General features: G+C 38.5%; 1 protein-coding gene across 2 annotated transcripts in view; it reads right to left on the bottom strand.

Annotated features, from left to right (window-relative positions):
• sima (HIF-1 transcription factor component sima) overlaps positions 1-25,106 on the bottom strand; it is a 70,263-nt gene that overhangs the window by 23,203 nt on the left and 21,954 nt on the right. For both annotated transcript variants that reach the window (XM_065866988.2, XM_065866987.2), the window contains exon 7: positions 17,743-17,884. In XM_065866988.2, the coding sequence (XP_065723060.2) occupies positions 17,743-17,884 (142 nt within the window). The remainder of the gene's footprint in view (positions 1-17,742; positions 17,885-25,106) is intronic.

Here is a 25,106-nt window from a genome sequence, read left to right as displayed (position 1 = left end):
GAGCAACGCCGGCGCATTGAGTTCTGAGCACTTTCCACTCAAAAGCACTCGTTCTACGGACTGACTTTTGAGTGCAAATGGTAATATATATATTTCTCTCATATTCACTAGCGATTTATTATTGTTTTTATGCCAAAACAAATCAGCTGAGCGGTGCAAAAAATAAAACCCACTCTCCCACTCAAAAACTACCTTTCCCCCCATATAAAAGAGTACATTTTGAGCATACCATATTATTTTTGTCATGCATAATCTATTTTTTCTGTCTACCAAAACTTAGCACAAACGTTGAACCCGAAATATACAAATCAGCTGATAGTGATGATAAGGCCAAATCGACTTCGTATTACCAATGTCCAGGTATTACTTTGGTATTTATTTATTGCCTGGCAGACGCCTAAAAGTATGACCGATATAATGAAAAGGAACAAAAAAAGTCATAAATGGGCAAAGCGGAAATCGATGCATGGGCAAAAGAAATTATCCCCCACTCCACAGGAAAAAAAGTCGTAAAAAGAGGCCCCAAAAATATTTTTGTTTATCAGTTAGAAACAACATCTCATGGCTTTCCCAATTTCCGGTATAGTAGGAACTCAAAAATAGTTTTCTTTTGAACAGAAAGACCATTTTTTATAGCAAAGACTCAAATATACAATTTAATTTGACTAACATGGCGGATGAGCAATATTCCTCTAGATTTGCTATTTGCTGCACTTTTAAACCAGTCAGTATTTCTTTCATTCCCCCAAGCAGCTCCAATAAATGTTTAAGCTAATGTGACAAGAAAAGGACATTTACAGTGTGACCGTACAGCTAAAATTTCAGTAAAACTAAGTAAGGAATGTAGAAAAATTAATGTAGCCAGCATGGCGGATGAGCAATATTTCTTTAAATTTGCTACTTTCCGCACTTAGCAATTAAAATCAGCAATCATAATTTGATTCAAAATAGATTTACTAATTTTCCCTCTATTAGCTTAGAAAAGAAATTTACTGTGTGACCATGCAGCTGAAATTTATGCAAAATTTAGTAAATTTTCATCAAAAACGTTGTGCGTCTTAAACTCATGTTTTCCTCTGTACCTCCAAGGCATTATCCTATATCTCACAAATATGAGCTGGCATTGCCCGAGTCGACATTCGCTAATTTCGGCATAAAACTAAAGCCATTGCGTGATGGGCATAAAAAAGGACACACGAACTTACAAACAAACCCTCACACACACACATTCAGAGGGAGAAGGATAAATAATAGGCCTGCCAGGATACCAAAGTAAAAGAGAAAGAACACACAAGAGAGGGAAAGAGACTGGAGACGAGCAAAGTATTTGCAGAAATTTTACGATTTGCCTTGAAAACGAAATAAAGCGTTTAAGTGTGTAGGTGAGTGCGTAAGTGTGCGTAACTCGTGCGTGTGTGTGAGTGGGTATATCCTCTTTAGTGGTATTTGTCTTCTCACTTTTCGAGTGCATCAAATTTACACAACTCGCTGATGAAATCTCGTGAGCCTCTTCGTTAAAAGCTCACTTAAATGGGAAATGTGGATGGAATGGTAAAGGTTAAACAAGGTGGGCGGCGGAAAGGTGATTCCACCCGCCCACAAGCCCCTCAAAAATGTCAGAATATCATGAAGAAATGTGTTTTCCCCAAACCACAGCAAACAAATCCAATAGAGAGGAGCAGAGAACATAGCAAACACCATATTAAACTCAGAATGAAGGCAAATAAAATCCAAATGTTTATGCAGTTTTGGTTGCTGGGGAGGACAGAAATAAATTCAAATTAAATTCAGGCCAAACATTTTCCGAACCGAGGCGAACAATAAATAATTGGAGGCAGAAAAATGCCAGACAAAGATACATAAAGAACCAATTATTGCACATTGCAAATATCACAAGATGTTCAATATAAATTCTAAAGCTTTTCCTAAGTAGGGAATGTATTATAATCCCAAGAATGCAAATACATATTTTCAGTGTGACCATGCATCAGTATATTTGGTCAAATTTAGCTTGTTACCACTATATATTCATTCAGTTGCTATAAGCTGTGAGGGCTAAGATACATACATATAATAAAAATTGTAAACCCATAAAAAATACATTAATCATTCACGAGTGAACTGGAATGTTGATCGCTGCTTCAAATTCCCATGCCCATTCAATCCATTAGCAACTCTTTAAAGAATCGATTATTATTTATCTTGTTGACTGGGCAAGATCGAGCAGTTATCACCTTGTCAGTGCCGACATTTTCCGCATCTTTTATGGGAATATTTCGCCAGCCATAAACGCGAACCCAATGCAAACAGTAGTGGAAATTGTTTTAAAAATAAACTCAAAGTGTGCCAAAAGCAAACAAAATAAACCAAGAGGAAGGCGAAAAAAATATAAAACCGGACAAGAAAGACATCTTTTGCTAGCTGGAAAGGAATTTTCACCCCTTTCGAGTTTATTTTCGGATGCTCCATTGGCAACTAGGGGATTTTGGGACGGAGAAAAAGAGGAAATGGGACTGGATGCCACCGCAGACAAGCTGAAGCATTCTGCAATTCACTTGGCCACAATACAATTCAACTGTCGGACTTCAATCACATTTAAAGCAAGCATCACCCAGGAACTCCAGAATATATGACCCAAATAAATCAGGCGTCGTCCAGATAAACCGGTCTATACACTATACACTTGAGAATATACACAAAATGCAATCCGACTGTCAGATCGCAAAGTGCTGCATCATGCTCTGTCGCCGCCTCACGGAATGACAAGCCCCCAAAAGTCGACCCGGCTAGAAGTTACTCGTAAGCATAATAACAAACCCATGATGACTCAAGACCATGACACAGGGCTTGGGACAACATTCGGTGGGGGGGGAGAGCCTTATCTTTCGTGGAATTCGACCGCAAAATAAAATACTTCAGTTCAGCCCACCAGAGCTACGTGTGTGCGAATTTATAAAGAAAGAACGGGGAATCCTTTACGTAATATTATTAGGTACCTTAAAAAACCCAGTTCGATTTAAAGCTGTTGAAATCCAAGCTCGATATCAGCAAATTGTTTGATTCATAATTCTGTTGGCAAGCAAAAATAAAACACTTTCTATGGCCTTGAAATTGCGATTTCTGGAATGTCATACTCCACGTTACTCAAACTTTTGCTGGTTAAAAAACATTTTGAAAAATTATGAGAAGATGATTTAATTCATAAGAAATTTATTAATCCTATTTTAAAATCTCTTTAAGAAACACATTTTCTAAAATGTTTTTATGAAATACTGCATCCGACAATCCAATAGAGAACAAATTGACTTATGTGCGCAGATACCTATTATAGACAACCCATCTGCCCACATGCATTACGACTAGACCCACATCCAAAACCATGCCCATATCGAGAGCACTGGATCTAGACACGGGTGAGTAAATCATTTGCGAAGTTGCAAATCGGTCAGATGCATATCTCTCTGCCATAGCCCCCAAAATACCCCCTCCATGCTTCTAGCATGGCATCTGGAGAATTATTTCATAAGTTCCGCCGGCAGTTGCAGCGCATTGTTGATATTTTTTAATTTTTATTTTTTTCTGCTGCCACGTAATTCTGGCAACGATTTGCGAAACATGCTCAATAGGCGGCGAACTCGTGAAATCGAAAGGGGCGACGCCGTTTCACTCACGTCGCGTCTACTGGATTTGCAGATGTATAGATACAATACAGACGAGGTAAAAATAATAGCATGAAAATGGTTTAGGTGGCATGATATTATTTCTGAGCCTATTCTCTTAAATATGTATAGACAAATAATTCTCACAGGCTGCTCGTGATTGAGAGTTGCTATCATACTATAATTCCAAACTAATGTTTATTTAAGTGCTGAATATAAGTTTTTCGAAATTTTAAATAATCATTTTGTTTCCTTAGTAAAAAAAATTGTGAATCAACATTTGATGATATAGTGCTGCGCTTTAAAAAGCTTGAAAACAAACTGTGGGTTTTTCTACACAAGATACTGTTATTGCGTAAACGATTCCAAAACGTTTTCTTATAAATACCCAATTAAAAAAAATTGAACAACATAATTGACTCACAATACTGAAATATTTTAACTTCTAAAACGTTCTACATATTCTATTCTATTTTTTAGTCAATCAATGTGATAATATTTCAAAAGATATATATTTAAGAAATTTTCCACCCCTTGGTTATATTTTTTTAAACATAGCTGTTCATAGACTCATGGGGCAGCAGGTGCAAACGGTGTTGGAATTCCGCAGAAATACCCCCAAGCGAATTGTGGGTCTTGGTCTGGGGCCAGTCTGGTTATGGGTTTTTAAAATCTGGCATACGTGCCAAGCCAAGCAGCATGAACTGCTCGAAGAGATCACTCAAAATTCAAAACTCAAAGCGGGGAGAGTGAGTCAAAGAGAAGTGATTCAATTGATCGAGAGCTCAAATCGGGTGGTATGTTTTGACGGGGTGCTCAGCTCTATAGGAAATAGAAATAGAAAATGTGCAAAAAGTGAGCAGGCAGCAGAATCGAATGTGTGCCGCCGTCTGTATTTCTGCGTTTCTCCATTTCTGTGCCGGCCGGCATCTGGTGGAACTGGTTTCTTTGACGGGCGTCTCTACAAGCACTTTGCAAAAAAGTAAAAACAAAAAAACCATACTAAAAAGTTGGCGAAAAAGATTTGGCAATGCACAGAGGACTGGGAACATATGATAAGGCAGACACGTACAGAGGCAGTGATGGCGAGAAAAACAAGAAACCAAACCGAAAATCAAATCAAGTTTTGAGCGCAAGTAAGGCCCGAAAAGCCGAAACAAATACAATGGGCAATACCTCATGACGAGGTATTCACAAAAAAAAGTTCAGAAGAAGGAAAGAGGGAAGTTCTCAAGATAATTCGGGGGTTCTCTTCCTATATCCTCCCTTTTTTGTTTGCTACCTACTTAAATAGCTACTGTTTTTCGGGTCTCGCTTCATTTGATGATGTGGAATAGCCGACCTGATAAACGATCAATCAGCCCGATTTCGTTTGAAAATGTTTGGCAAACAGGTGTTTGAATGGGTGTGAAATGGTTAAGAAAGAGAAAAAACTGGTCTGTTTTATTGTATTACTTTTTAAAGAAAGTTTAATGTATTTTAAAAACTTTCTTATTTATTATAGATATGTTTATGCTCAATTTATTATATTGCAAATTCACTTTAATTGATAATTGGAATCGTTTTCGTCAAAACTTATCCGCAGTGCACATCACACCCTCATTAATGGGTTGGTAAGTACTTTATAAATGGGCCATAAGTTGACCAGAAGCTAATTGCGGATGGGGGTGTCAGATAAGATTGTTAAAGCTGACGGAAATCGATCGGAAGGCTTCGTGGGGGAGGCGAATTGGTTGGATAATCCACGATTTACGAGCAACCGAATCAACAGCGAATCAAAGGCCAAGTCCTGGTGTTCGGACAATATTGATTTATCCTTCTGTGACAAGCCATGGATTTTATGTATTTTGCAGGACGAAGGGCAACAACAACTCAAGTGTTTGACAACTGTCAAAGGAAAGAAAAAATCTTATTTGGGTTAGGGAGAGACAGCTGGCTATTATATATCACACTTTTTGTGTGCCCTCAGCCAACAGAGGCCAGAAAGTCCTCAACGTCCTGCTGCCCTGTAAATGTATCTGTGTCCGTAGTATCTGTATCCGCGTATCTCTCACTTCGTGTGTTTATCTAAGCGCCGAGCAATAAAGCCCACAAAAGGTACAAAAGCCACCGCAAAAAAAAAGATGAAGCAAAGTCAGAGGAGGGATTCGCCAACTGGCAAAGCGGATGAGTTATAGCAGAGATACAGAAACAGATACAGATACGCCGATAATGATGAATGTTTGAGCGGAAAAATGAGAACACAAATAAACAATTATCATCTGTTTGCGGAGCGAGCGAAAAAGTGGCAACACTTTAAATGAAAGATTGATATAGGCCAATGTCCACTGAGAAAAAATATAAAAATAATTGTAACTAAATGAAAATATAAGTTTTGTGGGGGATTGGAACAAAAATCATTTGGGTTTTGAACAAACCATAGTCATAAAGTTCAAAAGTATGCAGTAAAAAAGAAACATTATCAAACTTAAGTTTTAAATTTGTTGCCTACTTATATACACCTTTATTTGTGTTTTCTAATGGCCTCGTTGAATATTATTTTTTGATATAAAGAAGAATTATAATTCTTTGTGCAAAGCATAATTTTTTCGGTGTAGCCTGCAAATAAGCAAAGGTTGTCAACAATTTGTTTGTTTGACTGCTGACGAAGATGGTATCGCCTTCGAATAATTGTGAATATAACAAAATTTGTGTCACACGTTTTGAAGCTTGTCATGTGTTTTCAGTTTTATTAAACTTTTTTCTTTTTTTATCTAGGTTTAATTTCAACAAATTAGTAACATAATGAAACGCTTAATTAAAATAACAAGCCAGAATGATTCCAGACAGCGCCGGCACGCAAATAACAACAAATAATAATAACTTAGAACAACATTTATTCTAAACAATTTGGCGTGGCATGATTGATGGCTGGCATGTCGGAGATGACGAAAATGATGATGATGATGAGTACTTCTATACTGCGAATCGCTAATAAAAAGGCCAAAAGCGCCGCAATTGAATGAAAATTGGCTCCGTCCAAACAGACGACGAGCTGCCCTCTGAAAACGAAGTCATCAAAGAAAAGGCCATTTTCATTTTCATTCCCGCTCACTCATTTATTCATTCGCTTAGTTAGCCAGTCCAGAAAATGGAAGGCCAGTCCTCATTGATTGCCGGCCTTCCGGTGGGCGGTCATTTTTGGGGCGTTCAGTCACGAATTAATATTAAACTTGGTCTGCTGTCCAAACAATGTCTGGCCAAAATAAAGGAAACAGAGACCACTAATAATGACCAAATGGCACGCAATGGTCAAAAGTGCACATAATCGGAATGGGAGTGGTTGGGATCAGCTGGTAAAATTTGTATTACGAGAAATAACACTAACAATACTACTATAGTACTTGAAGTTCTTAGCACTCCATTTTATTATTTTTTAATTGCTAAAAAAACCTACAAAAAGTATCTCACTAAACTAGAATCATAAAATCTAACCTTATAAAATCATAAACCTGCACTACAAAAATTCCAGCACATTTTTAATAAAACTTCTAAAAACTCCTCATAACCCAAAATTCCGCAGATGTCCTACTGATTTATGCTCGCCATTATGTGAGACAAATATAAATCTAGTTTGGGGCCAGGAAAATTAATAAACTGGCTCGCAAATTGATAAGAAGAAAACGGCCTTAAAAAAGGGACAACGGGCAAAACATAAAAAAGCAGGAAGGAAAAGGAAAACAAATAAAAAGGCAGTCGAAAGCGAGGGTCCTGCAGGATGTGAGGATGTAGGATGTATATAAACGAGGCGTGGCATCCATCAAAAGTCACTCAGGAACATGTGTATCATGAATGCTCCAGCCTCTTTCCTTTGCTCTTCCACTCCCGAGTTCTCTTTCTCTAGTTCTCTGTTTTCCCCTGATATAAGGGGAATCAACCCAAGTGCCTCCGATTTTCCCCTCGACACCCAACGCCATCATTTTCATCGTTCTGCATGTGACCAGAATTCTATTCTACTTTTTTTATTTCGGCTATTTTGGAAATTCCCATGCCACGCGCTGTTTTCAATGCCTCCCACTTCTTTGTGAATTCCGATTTCTCGCTGCACAGCAAAAAAATGTTCTTAATGGGCTGTTGTTTTAAATAATAATGAATAAATAAATAAAATACTTTTACTCGGATAAATACATATATTTTTGAAATAGACATTAAAACTGTGTTTGCTTTCCCATCTTTAAATATCATGTGGAAGATGATCTTATTTTTCTCCGTGTGAGCACACGTTGGCCGCATGAAACCGAAAGTGGAAATGAAAATGAAAATGGCTTTCAGCATCGACAAGACCGCGAAGCATTCGAATCAATCTAGACACGGCGACAAAATTCATGTGACTCTCGATCAGCCGGCACTAATAAGAACACGATTCTGTGATACCCTGTAGGGACTTCAATATTGAAATATTTTCAGAAATATTTGGTAAAGTGATATAAAATTTGGTTGTTGTTTCTTAAAACAATTTTATAAGATATTTAAATTTGATAGATACTCTGAGATTCTTCCCTATATCTATGTAACTATGGTATATCTATGAAACTATGTAAAACATAAAATACCATTTAATAGAACTCTCTAGAATACTGATATATTTTTTCTATCTATATAAGAACGTCAAATTTTAATGAAAGAACCAAATTCAGTTTATAATAACTTTAATAATTTTCCAAACAGGGTATCTCAGCCAAGTGAAAATATACCTCGCACAACCTATTCCACTTGATTCCCCCACCGATTCCCCCGAGGCTTTGTGTAAACAATTTTTTTATTGAATTAGGCGAAACAGAGCGGAATCGGTTGGGAAAAAATTGAAATGGGTTGTTGGTGACAAAAAACAAGAGGCGAGCGAATATTAAAATAATATTAGAATTAAAGCGAATTGCGTGGGATATAACCACCAGCCACACGGGTCACATGTTGCAAGTGGAGCAAGAAGCAGAAATCAGCGAAATAAATAAAAGAATTAATGGGAGAAAGAAGGAGAAGAGCCCCAAAGATTTATGCTTTTCCCCTGATCCGATTATAGTCAAGCGGTTTGTCGCCCGATGTCGAGCACGGCAAATTATCATTAATATAAATAGCTAGATCGCCCGGAATGTGTTTATCTATGTAGCGCCCAGCTCTCTGTAAGATCTGTGAACATTAATTTTAAATAATTTCAGGCCTTGGCATTGCTCCAGCTCACTCCAGCTCACGTAGATGAAGAGCTGACCTTCCATCGGAAGGGGGAAGGATATGTTTCGGGGAAACATCCATGTCGTCATTGTTTGGTCTTGAGGCTTTAGAACTGTCTAAATTTATGTGTCTAAATATATATGAAAAAACGAACGGAAAAGTTTGATTAAATGTTGTCATAAGACTTGGAACAGCATTATAATGATGTGATTTATATTTATGTTTTTCTTGAATCAACGTATTTAGTTAATATATTTTTAGTGTTGTAACTCATGTTTAGTAGTTATACCAATATAGAATAGAAAACTTGTTAACATTTTTAGTTGAACCAAAAAGAAGTTTGATTAATCAACCAAGATATTAACACTCTTAAACAACCATATGTATGTTCTCCAACTCTTTCAAAGCTTGTTTACTTGTTCAGGGCGAATGTAAAAATTTAATCTCCTTTCTCTCATTCTAATAGACCCCCGGTTTTCCAGAACTCTTTCATTCCATTTCTCTATCAAGAGTCGCTGTTTGTCTTTTTTATTGTTTTCGGCAGCGGCTTGTGTCAACTTGGGGACCAAAAGTTCTTTAGTTTTATGCGTAGTTGGCGTGTCTTCCTCACTTCCCATCGACTGTATGTTTTTCGGGGCCGACGCCTTGACGCCCTCAAAATGCCAAAAAACATTTCCATTTTGATAACTCGGCTATGTCTCTGGGTTTCTGTTGGTTCTCCACTTGCGCAATTTGCAATTACGATGGAAAACTTTTCCCAACCTCCTCCGGCCTTTCTCCAGACTTGTGGGCCCTTTGTACTCGAATATTTGCCAGCCGTTTGCGCTCCAAATTATGCAATGCCAAATGTTTGAGCCCGATAAGATGCTTGTCTCTCGTTCCCACTCCCTTTCGTCAATCTCTTTTTTAGGAGCGGTCTCGATTTCGCTTTCACCTTTTAAAACTCAAGAGTTTAAATATTTAATTAAAATATTTAATTTAAAAGATTCTTCTTTCGAATTTCTCAATTGGTTTATTGAAAAAACGAAAGACGACAGTATATATGTTAATAATAAAAGGCGAAATTATCAAGTTTTAAAACCCTATTAAAGATACTAAAGACTTTGATACTTTTGTTTGATATCGATAACAACTCTTTGAAATAGATATTTTGATATTTTTGATAATCAAAATTAGTTAATAAATTTTAATCTTGAAGTATATAAATCCTGAGATTTACATTAAAAAGTGCAAATGGGAGAACACCCTTGAAAGAAAACCCTCACTCTCCATCTCCTTCTCTTTTTTTTATCGCTGAAAACATTTGAAACAACAAAGCAAGAACCTGGCATTAAAGAAGGCGCCGCCGACTGGAGACAATTTACCAGACAGCATAGGTATTACCTGCAATCGTTCTCGAAATTTCGCATAACGCTACACGTGCCGCCCCCTCCAAAAATCTCACACCCCACAAATTTCTTCGCTCAGCTGTTTCCTAATTTTCTGGTGCAAGCAGGAACTTGTTACCCACGCCCCGGGCAAAAAAATTGTGTGTGGAAAGTGGGAAGATTCACACATCTCCATCATTTCACTCCAATGCGGCCTACTTTTAGGCTCAAAAAGAGAGAAATTCTCTCTTTATCGCCATGAAATTTCTCTTGAGCATGCGGCCTACGAGGGACCTTGAACTCGAATTTTTTTTCTGAACCACTCGGCTTTCACTTTCGCTTTCGCCGCATTATGTAATCCTCCGGGGAGAGCGCAGAAGAGCGAAAAAGAGAGAACCATTTAGGCTCGTGCAATGGCATGGAAAATGAGCAAAACTTTCACTTTCACCAGTCAACGACACACACACATAAAGGGAGAGAAAGGAATGTGGAGAAAGCGAGAACGTTTAGGGTACAGAAAAAAATAAAAGGCAAACACAAATGCGACGCAAAAATATTTGCAAGAACAACAAAACATATGATGATGTTTCCCCATCGTGGTTCTCACTGTTGTTTATTCCGATTTTCCCCCTTGTTTTTCCTGTTAAATCGAAGTACCATAAAAAAAGCTCAGCAAACAAACAAATAAATTTTGTAATAGGCGGCGAGGAGGTGAAATTGATTTGCCTTTTGCTTAGGTTTTTTATTGTCCGACAAATGTCAGGGACGGCCCCCAGAAAAGTATGCTAGGTAATTGTCACATCATCAGATAGCGCGGGGGTTGGGGAGTTTCGGGGATTTAGAGAGGGGATGGACCTGGTACATTGCTCCACAAATCGCACGGCACGTGTATTTATAGCTGTGGTGTGGAGGGTCAGGTGAAAACGGGGCTTTCCGTGGCCCCCGAACAGGGCCTAAAAATAAGACCCGGAAAAGAGTGATATGATACACAGAAATCTCCAACTTAATATTACCTCTCCTACTGCCAATTTAATAGTCGGAAGAAAAAGAATTCTTCCTTTTTTGTTATTTAAAACCTTTTTTACATTGAATACTTATACAACGTTAAGTCCCTAAATACATTGCAATATTTTTGGTGTTATACCTTCCATACATTTATACCAAACAACAGTTTATATAAAATTACTCTTAAAATGTTCAAAAAACAAAACTGTATTTTCTCCTTGTGTTGATGGCAAAGTGGGTAAAATAAAGTACGAAATCTAACAAAAAATTGAGCTGTTAGGTAGGGCAGGCGGTGAAAAGGCGAATGGACCAGATGAATAATGCTGATGGTTATGTGGCCCCAGCTCTGCTGCCTTGGCCAACTTTAAAATTATGGAAAAAGAAAATACATTTCCGTGAGCTAAATTACGCAATTTGCTGGCCGAAGGAAGAAATAACCTGCCAGGAGCAGGTGGAAGCGGAAATAAACAGGTAAGCACACAGGAGACACGCGTTCAGTTCGTTGACTTCCTGTTGAGAGCGAAAATGGGAACCCCCGGAAGATTGGCCACCCCAGAAAAAAGAAAAAGGAAAAGTCCCATCCCTACTCGCTCATCCTTGTTCGCCCTGTCTCCCCACTTTCTCCACATTTCTCCGTTAAGTGTCAATTACATTGACGTTTATTCAAATATGCAACGCACGGCCAGGAATACTCGGCATCAGGAAACAGAAGTAAGAAAGTGAGGAAAGCGGGAAATAATTCCAAGGCCCTAAAGTGAGAGCGGGATAGTCGGAAAAACCCCGCCGGTGTGCGTGTGTCCCCCTCACTCGTCGGAAAAGTCACCTCTTTGCGTGTGAAAAAGTCTTCAAGTTGGTAACATTTTGTGATTTCGGGCGGATTTATCGGGTTTTATTGTGCGTATCACACAAGGCCTTGCCTTGGCATTTGCCGCAGATATATGTTAATATGGTAATCCGCCACTTTCCCCGCTTCCACCCATCTAAGCCCAAGAAAAGAGCACTCCATCAACTTTTAAAGCCTGTTCTTAAAGCGCCTTCCCATCAAATTATGAACTGCCTGGGTAAACGACACGCTAAGGCCATCAAAATGGGCTTACAATAGAAAAGAAAGTTTGATTTTACTTGAAAAGCATAGCTATCATTTAGCTAAAAGCCAGGGATCATTATACTGTGAACTTTGTTTTTCATAAAATCGACTATATTAATGCCAAGTTTAGCTAAGCGTGCATTTTATATATTTCTTTAATATTATCTTTGTACCTTCATTTTATTTTTAAAATACTACTAAAGAATTTTCCAGATTTTTGAAATCATTTATATAGGTGTCTAAAAGTATGCAGTGAAATAGTAGAATCACAGTTTTTTCCCATTTTTTCCAGTGTTTTGCCCAAGCGATTGCTTTGCAATTCGATAACGTTGAAGATCCATTTTTGATGCTGGCAAATTTACAACGTTTACGTTCCGTTTGTCCGAAAGAGCTTGGCTTTTCCAACGCAAATTTTATGCGAAGCATAAAAACGTTTTCATGTGCAATCAAACCCAACTCTTCGCCGGGGAAAAGGGGGCCAAATAAATAAGAAGAGAGCTCAATATGCTGTCCTATCAGCGGCAGCAACAAGCCAATCAAAATGCAATTTCCACTCGTGCACAGGACATAATTTAACGACACACATGTGGAGCTGTAACAAGCTTTTCACCCGCTTTTCCCCAGGCTTTTCCCCCGCCTTTCCCCGTTTTTCCTCGCCAGTTCCATCAAGGTACAAATAATAAATATGCAAACAAGTTGATTCAGCGGGCTCAGCTGTGACTATGAATTTGTCATTTTGTTGGCGCATCAGCGAGGGAATGATGAAAATATTTCTACAAATAATGCCTGGGCGACACTCGTTGCGTATACGCAATGTTGACGTTGATGGGGTCACAGCCACACAACGCAGATATAAAGATAAAGATAAAGAGCCAGCGACTTCATCAAAACAGAATCAGCTGGAAGGCTGTGCGATAAGCAAACAATTGCCCAAGGATACGAAAAAACTCCATCTATTCGGGTTTCCAAATTAAATTCCTCAAGGAGACCTGAGCAAAAATCCCCTACATCAGCGTCAAATGGTTGAAAATTCCAATCTTCCTCTCTCTTTTTTGTGTACTTTGAAATTTTGTTGGGCTTACACGTGTGTTAAGAGTTTTCCCCCTCTCTCATAGGATTTTCCGAGCATCCCCCAAATATATTTCCAACTCAAAGTGTTGCCCCATTTGCAGTTAATTATCCTGACGTCACTGAGCGTCCAGTTGAGTCCGCCCGGAAATCAACAAACATTTCCGCTCAGTTTTCGGGATTGCAGGAAAAAAAAGGGCAAACATTAGCATAATAAATTGGCCCAGGATGGTTTATCGAAGGCAAGTGAATAACTTCATCGCTTAGCAGCATTAATAACGCGCTTTAATAAGGACTTGCCCAAGGACTCCGCCATCGAGGTGGTGCCGACTACGTGACCAGATAACAAAGCCCTATGGGTGGGGAAAAAGTAGGAGGAAATTTATAAGGAACGTTATTCTTCATTCAGGAATACATAAAGAAAAAAACTACACCTAGAAGTGTTTTTAAACGGGGTTTAAACTGCTAACGGACAACTTAAACTGGAAATAGAAATTTCTGCAGATATCTATAATATCTAGGATATCGTAATAACATTTCACGTTTTTATCAATATCAACATCAATATAACTGGCCTCTTAAAATAAGTATTCTGTCAAAAAGAACTTTTACAAAAATTGTAGCATACTTTTAGACACCTTTCACTATTATCATGGAACAATTTTAAAATCACCCTATAAGGTTTCCTTTTTTACTTCTTCCTCCTCTATTTTTTCTGTGCGTTTTGTTATCCGAATAGTTCGCCCACTCCCCCGTATCGGAAGCCCATTGTAGCAGCCTTTAGGTAATTGCGCAGCCATAAATCTCTCCTTTGGCTTACTGCACTGACTCCGGGGCAATTTAACGCCTGTCCGGGTGTTGCTGCCAAATACCATTCCCATTAAAGAGATACCGGAGTCAGGATGGGAATGGATGTGCAGGTGCGGATTGAGTGGAAAATCGATCCAAGGCAATTAAGGCCAGCAAAGAAGAAGGTAAAAAAAACACGCTGAAACTGCCTTCAACTTTTTCAATTAGCCAGGTGACCAAAGTTATCGCTCGGAAGAAATCAAAATCAAAATTACGACCACGCAAACATCAAACCCAGAAAGGAAGTGAAAGGAAGGAAAAACTTTTGGTTTGGGGTCTTTGGAACATAAACTTAGAGAACCCTTTCCCAAAAACAGAGAAAACCCGTCAATAATCCCGATTAGAGCATGTGTATATGAAATATTTATGCTGTGGTCTGCAAATGGAATTTGCTCCCCAGAAAGCATGAATAATGAATGGAAAATACGAAGGATCCACAGTCTTTAATTCGCTTTAAAGTCATCTGACCATCTTCCAGTTCATTTTATGGCAGGTCGGGCAATCATAATGAAATGCCCTTTTATTGCCCCAAAGTATGCAGCACATTTTCCGAGCCTAGAATGATTTTTATCCCAGGCCAGGCCATTTCTCCTTACTGTCCTCAATTTATTGTTTTAATTTTTAGTCGTACGGCCACAAAATGGCGTCCTGAGCCCCAAAAAACCCGGCAAAACTTTCGGGGAAAGTGTTAAGAACTCGTGTAAATTCCATTAGGGCTAAAAAGTTTCTGGCAAAAGGGGTGGAGATTCCAGCCGAAGGCTCTGTCAAGTGCGATAAATCAGGAGAGGCAGAAGCAAAAGCATCTACAAGAGAAAGTAAGGGAAAATTTGGTAATTAAAAGCAACGCGTGCCTGGAATTATGCAAGGACTACGGCTTTAAGCTATAAAAATGCAAATTTCTTCCAGGACAACAAGCGCTGAGAGTCCCCAAAATACAACAACTAATCAATGTTAATTGGATTGGCGTGGGAAATTTGCAAGTTACTCGCCGCTTTTCTTGGCTTTGCGAAAAATGTAGGAATCTAGAATCTATAAATATGCAGCGGCAATTACGCATCTGAAACAGATTGCACCGCTCCCAAAGATAAGCGACCTTGAGCCAGCTGCCAACTGAGTGACAAGCTCATTAGGCGGAGAGAGCGAGAAAGAGCGGACTCTGCACTGAACGAAATAGGTTTTAATACTAATATTTAAGGTTTCCACAAAGAATTAGATTTAAAAATATTTAATGGGTATTTGTTAGCTTTATCAAATACAAAGCAATTAATAGAAGAAGTCCTTTTAATTGTAGTTTCTCTGAATACCTTTTTTTAAAGATCATAAGAATACTAGTATACTACAATATTAAATATAATCAAATTTAATATCTATATATAATAATATTCTAATAGAGGTTGTTATTTTAAAGTACTTATAGAATGCATTTAATTAATATAGATTGTTTACCGTGTGGCATTCATCACATGTCTGTTGCGTTATGAGAAACTGTTATCAAACAGTTAATAAATCAAGCCAAGCTCTAGAGTAAATAAAGCCCCGAGCAACAACATCCCATAAAAACAGTGAGAGAATCTCAAAAGGTAAACAGAGTTCAAAGAGATTCTTCAGTTGGCAGTCTTTCAAAGACTCTCTCCCACTCTCTTCTAGCTTGTGTAATATTGTTTTTATTCAATTAGGCAAACAGCAATTGCAAAAGCAGCAAAAACAAGTAGGTCTACTATTTACAAGCAAACCAATATATTTGTTGTCATTTAAATGCACACGAGTGGAAAATGGATAGCAAATAAGTGAGGAAAGTAGTCGAATACCTGACACACTATTTATAGGGAACATCAAAGGGGAAAGGATCAAAGAAAGTGGCGAGTCTTTATTGAATTTCCTTTATTTTGCAAACACTTCATAAAATCTTCTAGAAAATACTAGATACACCCATATTTATAGTCAAACATATGTGTATACCAAGTTTAACATCAGTGAGCTGCCACTTTTAGACTCTCCCCCATTTTTACAATAAAACGCTCACGCATTGCGTAGTTACACAATCGATTTGTAAGAAGTTTAATCAAGAATTGAACAATTGAATCAACTTGATTGACGCAGTTAAAAGAACAATAAAGACACGAGAGAAATGAATAAAATAGGGGACAATGATCGAGAGGGGAGGCTAATCACATGTTGTGTGAATTAAAAGCAAATTGTCAGCATTCATTTGCACCGCATCACTGCATTCGTCATCGTGTGCGGGTAAGGGGGGAAGTAAGGGGTGCACAGAAAGAAATTAGGCTATTTCTTTTTTATTAAATTCATTAATTTAACAAGTTCTTGGATTTTAGCCTATACGGCCTTCTTGAACATTATAAAATACAATTTATTTTTTCCCGTGTATAAAACGAATGAAAATTCATTTGACCAAGTGAAACTGCCTGGTGGTTCCAACGATTCTAATTCCCCTGAGCTACCGAATTAACAAATTTGTATGAAAACCGACACGAGTCTCTAAACGCACAAAAAAGGTGCACAATTAAAAATGAATTTGTATTTTTCGGTAAAGAGAGTTTATAAACAGAACCAGTCTCGTTTTTTCCCTGTTAAATTTTGTTTGAAATTCAGGCAAGTGTGAAACTCGAAAAAAAATATATAAAAAGAGAAACGAAACAATGCACAAATATTTGCTCATACACGCTTAAATAAAGTAAATACAAAATCGTGCGGGGTACTTACCAGTCGAGCTGAAAAGAAGGGGGTTTGCAGGAGGGTAAATGGGGGTTTCCCGGGGCAGAGGTGCTTCTTCATTAGAGACATTGTTAATTTATTATTCATTGTTGACCCGCACGTGGACTCACGCAACGTCCGTTGGAATAAAATATATATACTACGTGTAAAACACGAATATTGAAACGCAAATGGAAAAGGCACGAAATGGAGAAAACGTAGAAAATATCGAATGGATTATGAATATGGAAATCGGGGGGAAGGATATTCGATTGCGGGATGCTAATTTTTGGCATGTTATCAAATAAAAAATCTAGGCCATGCGTCACTCTGCGGTGACAATTCAATAAATGACGGATTAGAAAACCAAATCGATGCGAAAATAGGAGAGGAAAAGCTTACATAAAGCGCCAACTGAGGCGCAGAATTCTTTATGCAAATGTCGAGCACACGCACCGCCGCCCACTCCAAAAAAACACCCCACCACCCACAATTGCCCCCCATTCAAGGCTGTTCAAATATTTCGAGAGCGGGGAAATTAAATTCGGTCGATTAAAAATGGCAGGAATAAAGAGAATTTCACTTCCCTCTTGGTGGCTTAATTAAAAGATAAAAAAGAGTCCCCAAAAAAATGTAATGAGCAAATATCCGGCATTGTTCCGGTTCAATAGAAATTCGAAAATCCCGCCCCAAATTGGCTCAATTCGGTCTCTTTGGGACCCGTTTTTCTACGATTAGTATAATACGGTATATAGGGAATGTAAAATCTGATATCTGACTGACTCACCTTATGACGTAGTTAACGCAAACGACGCTCTGGGGCTTCAGTTTATCATAGACGATCGTGGCCTGGCTAAGAATCCAGCAGTAGCCACCATATTTTCCCAGAAATCGGTAACGAGCGGTTTCCCCCTGTCCCTTGCTCAGCACTGGAAGAATACAAAGAACATAAATCAGGGAATTAGTTGGGGAAATAAATGCAAGTAATAAATTAGTTAAAAGCCCCCACAAGTAAATGTGGTTCAAGTTTGCCCCGTGCTCTTGGCAGCGAAATCATATTACAATCGCATAATAACCGCCACCACAAAGACAATAAACAAAATCTTCTGCGGTCTAAACAGCCCCAGCCATTAAATGTGTCATAATCGAGACACAGAGCTCTTGGACCAGATACAAAACCGAATAGGTTACATTTTGGCACATTCCCGGTACTCCGGAGATCTTTTGGCCTAAATAGATAGCCCGGAAGCATTATCTTGGTTACCAAATAGGGATGGTAACCAGGATACACCGGAAAAACTTTAATTTAAATTGTATAATAATATAAAAAGTAATTGAGTAATTGTAACCAAAGGTCGCTCGGCACTTATAATATGTTTTATTTGTTTTATGCTTTCCCTGGTTTTTGATTTTATTTTAAACTTCCAATAATTAAAATTAAATTACTAAAATTATGGATCCTTAAAAAGTCTGATAATTTTTTAGGTTTAATTTTTTAATCGGATTTTAAGTTTATTTCGAGGGGATTCATGCATTTATATTTTTGACGTTTTAAATTAGTTTATGATTGAGAATTTTGTATCCCATTTAGTATTAATTTTCCACAGTGTTTTTTAGTTGGTTGGCAAATTGTCAAGTCTCAAATTACGGCGCCAAAAGCGCCGGGCATAAAAATTAAATAATAGCAACTTGCTGCGAGGGGCGCAAAAAGTGGGCGTGGCTAAGGGTCTTAGGCATTTTGATTGAGCCTTTTTCTGGGCGACAGAAAGAGACAGAAAGCGACTAAAAACGTTGCCAAGTAATTTGGCTCAACGAGGACGCAACATAAACTCGATTTTAATTAAAAACGCCTCCCAAACCTGTAGAAAAATAACGAAACAGGAATAAAATAAATATTAAGGACCAACCACACGTAGGTGAAGCTTTTATCTGTGTTTTGTGACAGCTTTCTTGGGCCCCAAAATCATTTCAATCAAATTTTTATGGACGCCACTGGCAGCGACAAGAACATTAAATAAATGATGAAAATTCATAGGAATTCGGGCAAAAGGCAATTGAAATTCATGGATGCTTTTGCGGCACAGGTCCAGAAATCGGGATTAGCTTGAGTGCCACAGGTCACAGGTGCGCAAAAGAGGGTCATATCCTGTTTAAGTCGCAGCGATAAAAACAAATTTGCATAAAAACCACCAAGAGTTAATTGAATTACTAAAGTTTTTAAGTGCCGAGCGACCTTTGGTTACAATTACACAAAACAAATTAAGGTTAAGGAGGGATCACTAAAGTATGACGAAATATTATACTTATTATAATTTAGGTTTATAACATAATATTTTAAAAAATGTAATATTACCTTTAATATGGAGATATGATTTTTCTTAAAATTCAGGGAAAATAAATCCTTACGAAATGTAGTAATTTCCCAATGAAACGCACTGTAGCCCAAGGCTAAACCTCAAGAAAAATATCCTTAGTCTCTTTGCCTTTATTTATTCATTCAGTTAATTCGAAATCAGCAGCAGAAAATTAGTTTTTCCTTTTCTTTGCTGCTCAGTGGCTTAGTGGTCTTGTTTAGGTCCCAAAAAATGGAGAAAGAAAATAGCGCGGGAAAACGGTTGGGGTAATTATGCGGGGTCATTAATAAGACAAGATCTGAGGAGGCCTCCTTGAAGTCCTCAAAATCTGCTGACAGCTCTGTGAGATTGATGCGAGCCAGACATATGTGGATGCTAGTCGAGTAAAGTCCTTGGGATAAGAAAATTGAAAATGCCCCCGAGAAAGTATGCTACAAAGAAGTGTCCACTAAATAAGGAGGATTTTCAGAGTTGCTTACAAAATGTAGCTAAAATAAATTAAAAAAAGGAAACAAAAAAAAGTATATATTTTTTTATATTTTAAATTCAATATAAAACATTAAAAGCATTCTACTAATTTTGAGAATAAATAATTCTTTTAAATATAGGCATTACTTCAAAAAATCTTCAACCATTCAAATTTAAAAGACCTTAACCTTGTTTTTAACACTTTATTGCAAATATAAAAAATAATTATAAATTATTTAGAGACATATTAAATATCCCGGGTGTTAAATAACCAGAAAAAGTAGCTAAACCAGCAACACAGCCCCAGAGCTCAGACGATTGCCATTTGGCAGTGTTTATGTGGAATTAGCAAAGTGAGCAGACGGAAAGGCAGCAGCAGCAGCAGCAGGAAAACGCAGGAAAATCAACTGCAGTCGGTGGAAAAGCAGCTGCAGCAGTGAACTTGATTTGCCCTCAGCCAAGGACTTTTCCCGGGACTTTTGCCGGCATTTTGAGCTTGAGCTTGAGCTTGAGACGGAAAATATTAAAATATCTACGCGCGGCAGCAGCAAAGATCATTTATCAGCAATTTTTTAGCAGCATTCCTTGGCTGCCATTTGGAGCCATTGCCATTGCTGGTCCAACAATTTATGAACACGAATGCAATCCGCTTTTCGCATGGCAATGGCCATGGCCGTGGCAGTGGAATATTGCCATTGGAGTGGGTAAAACGGAAGGAAGCTGGCCATTTGTACAAATAATCAAACAGAGAAGTTGGCAAAAGGGATAAAACCAGACTCTATTCGAGTCGAATGCAAGACAAACATCAAAACCGCATTCAAGGTTATGTATCAAGCGGGATGAGCACGGAATGTTGGGGATTCTGGGGATTCGAAGGATGCAGGATGCACAGGATGTGGATGTGGGATTCAGGATGCGCACAATGCATGCTCAGACACGCTCGAGTACACGGGCAAATCCTGGCAGCAACACAACAGTAAATCATCATCAACTCAGCCAAAAGGATCGAAAGGAACAGGTGCAGCAGGTCCTCAGTAAGTTGAATCCTTGGACGGGTCAGTTTCGGCAGTTTAGGGATTACATCAGAAAATACGCTAATCAAAATATATATCTCAAAATATATATATCATGGTGCACTTAAGTACATCTAGTTTTTATGTTAAGTATACTTAGTATTTTTGGTACACAAATTAAACATTTTATGAATAAGTCCCCAAACTTCGTGGATGATTTAACCCCCTCCAGCCAGAGTTCACTGTACCCATTCGTTTGCTCATCCTGATTGCTGACCAGAGTCCACAGTTGAGGGCGAAAAATGAAAAGAAGATGGGTCGAAATCACATTGGCACAAGTGGATAAGGAAATAAATGTTTGGCTTTGGCTGCCCAAGGATGTGCGCATAAATCAAGGATTTGTTTGCGGATTGTTTCGAAAATATTCCAAAGCACAAAGGTAGTTGACTCGGGAGCGTCTTAAGTTTAGACGTAGCATTGACCTTTTGGCTTTCGCTTAAGGGCGGCCACGTGGCGTATGCGTAATCTGTCCTAATTGAATTAAGCCGTGACATAATCCTCAATCCATAGTGAAAGCGGACTTAAAGCCAATATGTGCTGGGGAATTTATGCAAAATTCCTTTCTCCTTTTTCGTTTTTTACTATAGCTTATTGAAAAGGAGCTGGGGGCGCACTTTTCATGCGTCTTCATAGCCCGCCAGTGGTGTGGAAAATTGCATTTTACCACCTTTTCTTTGGCAGCCAAGACAGCACATTACACAGGACTAAAGGACTAAAGGAGCAGAGCAGGGAACTCAAATCCCAGTTAGTGGCCAACGACTTGAAAGGGTTTCTCCGGGCATAATGCCAACTTACTGCCAACAAATAGAGACTTAAAGCTGGTCATTATAAGTTAGAGTTGCCTGCAGTGCCCATAAATGGGTTAATGAATGTTCCAGGACCTCTTTTTCCAGTAAAAGGAGAAGTTCTGCTAGAGGGAGGAATATATAGTATAGGCCAAGTTTTGTGGTCATAGGGGAGAATATATCAGGGATCCTTGAGTATATAGCAGCTGGCCAAAAAGGAAAGGGCATTCTCCGGACATTTTGGTAGACCGCCCACAGCGAGGAAAGTCGACAAGTTTGTCGGGTTCGATGGAGCCCATTAAAAACTACTCAAAATGTCAGCGGGAATATAAACCACACGGGGCTTGTGGCAGAAAGGACGAGCCACAAAATGTAACAAATTTGTTTAAGAGAAATATTTCGAACTAAAATTTATTGTTGTGTTTTTAAAAATAGAAACCAAAAGGAAAAATAAGAAAATGTGTTATATAAGTATAAAAAATAAGTATGCCTTATTGAATTGCAAATAATACTTTCCATTCAAGCGGAAAACTGTTATTTTCTCTGTGAGTCACAGAAGGAAATTTAAAATTCCCGGTGAGAAAGCGGCGGAAAAAACAAGAAGTCAAGAAAAGCGGAGGAAAAAAGTTAATTGAAAACAAAAGTCAAAGAATTTGCATATTTATTTGCCGCACAGCCTCAGACTTTCGACTCTTTGCCACAAGCCAATATTTATTTATGCGTGCGGAGAATTTAAATCACTTAAAAGCTGACGAAGCAGAGGAAAACTAAAGTGCATCAGGGCTCTCTTTGTTTTGCATTAATTAGAATTTAACAAAAATAAATGCTGGGTAATTGAAAACTTTCTCCCTTTTGCCAAAGAGATCCAGCCATTATGCTCATTAATTCCATTCGCCCGGAGAAAGTACATATCTCCGCCTCCTGGCGTTCATTTAATTAACTCAATTTGAGCGGAAGAAAGACATCATCAAGACATCAGGAGGGAGAAACTGGGATTGGGAACTGCCTCCAGGTGTTGTGAATATCTGAATTTGGTACAGCCAGTAATATATGTAGAAGTAGTTTGGGGGAGGGCCCTCTGATTTCCCATTTTCCCTTTTTGGTCTGTTGAAACAATTAAGTGCTGATGGCTGGTAATTTTTTCTCAGCTTTCCCCTGGCGGAGCAGCTGCAACTTTATTAAGCAAAATTTAATGGCGGTTGTTTTTCCCACCAATCCCCCCTTAAACTATTTTCCCTCCGCCCCTGGAATCCTGTCGTTTTTCATTAGTGCCGCCAACTGACTTGCAACAATTGTTGCACAAACAACAAGCCCGCAAAACTTTGGCTGCAATATTTTCTTGCTTTTTTTGCCGCTTCATGTTGAACAATTAGTTTGGCTGGACTTTTCCGGACTCGCTGGCTGTTGTGTGTCCATTTGCCAAACGTCTAATTGGACTTGCTAAAGATTTCTACAGAGATTTGGGGCAAGTTTTTTCATTTGCCGTGGCACCTCCCATTTCTATACTTTTTCTTTTTTTCCGGCTAATAATTCAGAGGAGAATTGCTGGTTGGCAAAGCCCTCTTTCTTCCATTCACTCCACTAAATCCTCTTCTCTTCTTAATTTTGCTCGGCTTTATTAATAATTTCGGGAGAGAAAGGGCCTTCATTCATAATGGAATTACGTTCGTCACTGGTCAGGCAACCAGTCAATATTGAAGGGTCCCAAATCCTTTCAGGCATCTCTTTGTCAATGGGAACTCAGCTAACTAATTGCAAATATAAGGGATAGGTAATATAATACATAAAATATATTTTCTATGAATTAAGATTTATCATCTTTTAAATTTCATTGTTATTATAAAAATTGAATGGATAGAAAATTTAAAAGTGTTACGTAACTGATGTTGACTATACGTAGATTCTCAGATTTCAGAATAGTCCAATATTTATTTAGACTTTGTAATCCCTTTTGGAAACTTGATTGACAACTAATACAATAAGACTCAGAAAAGCCAGGAAGCCGAAAAGTGTGCAATACTCTTGAGGTAAAGTGCCAAGGCCCATAAAAGACTCGCGGATAGAACACAAAATTTTATGATGCATCCAAATGCGCGAGAGAAAGAGACAAGGCGATCCAAATAGAAAGAGACAGCTGAACAGAGTGTTGCTTAAATGTCAATCTATCTGTCTGACTGTCAATTTCAGCAATTGCAGCGGCGACGTCGGCAGAGGCTAAATGCGTTGAAGGAAAATTTCATTTGCAGATATCGTGCTGTCATTTAATAAACGAATTGTGAGATGGGGAGCGAGCGGGCGAAAGAGACGGCAAGGGTGGGGCAGAAAGAGACGGACAGACAGACAGACGCAGCGATGCAGTAACAGATATTGGCAACACTTTTCCCACAGACATGGAAAAAGGAGGAGAGGGAGTGAGACGGGGAGTGGGAAATAGAAAGAGAGCACACACATGTAAAGGAAGTGCGGCAGACTGGAGAAAAAACCAAATGCTGAGCGACAGGCGGAGAAAAGGGGGCTGGAGAATTGAGAACGGGAAGGGAAAGGGGGGGAACTTTCTCAGCGGGACATCGCGTAGGTGAATGCACCCATTGTATAACTAAAACCATCGCAAGGCAGACAAGTTCTACAGATATGCGGGAACACTGCGAAAAATCATTACAAAATCTGACAGTTTTTAACGAAATTCGGAACATGGCTTTATAAAAAGGGTTGGAATTCATAAATTCGAGTTCTTAAACCCCCTTTTAAACATTTGAGATATCATTATTTTTCTTGTACAGAAAACGTTTTTAAATCCTTGTTTTTTGTCATATGAATATTTTAAATCATATAAAAGTTCATATATTGACTATAACTTTAATCTAAAATTTTTTTTTAATCTGAACATGTCTTATTAGGCATTTCTTTAACATGCCAAATTAATTTTTGGTATTTTATAAGACTAAAGATTTAAATACATTTTAAAATTGTTTATGGAAAAATATTAGTTTTCCTCAGTGTACGTGTGAATTTTAGAGTGTTTGTCTGTGTGTGCGTTTGCGGGTGAGTTTTGTGTAAATCCCGTTCGTCGCCAACTAAATGCCAATTTCAGAAAATGACGCGGAAAAAAGGAAGGCGCACACTGTGTAGCTGACACGCAATGCTTATAGGGAGGGGGTTCCAAAGAAGCCAAGGAAGCCAAGGAGCCGAGGACCGGGACTCTGGAAGACCAAAGCCCGAGGCGGTTTCCCTGATCCGCCCCAGCCATAAATAATTGACAATGACAGAGCGCGCCAAAAGACCAGCGCCAAAAACAACAAACTTAAAATCATTCTCGTGTCGGGCGACAGGCCAGAAATCAACTAGGGGCGGCCAGGTGGGCGTGGTTGCCATCAATCTGTCAAAGATTTCACATTTCCACCTTAAAAGTCAAAACTCCATGCGAAAATAGAGCTTCACATTTCTCTGGTACGGGCACAAGTTATGTGGAAT

The sequence above is a fragment of the Drosophila suzukii genome, chromosome 3 (genome assembly GCF_043229965.1).
Source record: "Drosophila suzukii chromosome 3, CBGP_Dsuzu_IsoJpt1.0, whole genome shotgun sequence".
In the NCBI taxonomy this organism is placed as follows: domain Eukaryota; kingdom Metazoa; phylum Arthropoda; class Insecta; order Diptera; family Drosophilidae; genus Drosophila; species Drosophila suzukii.
This window is presented reverse-complemented; position numbering and strand designations above follow the sequence as displayed.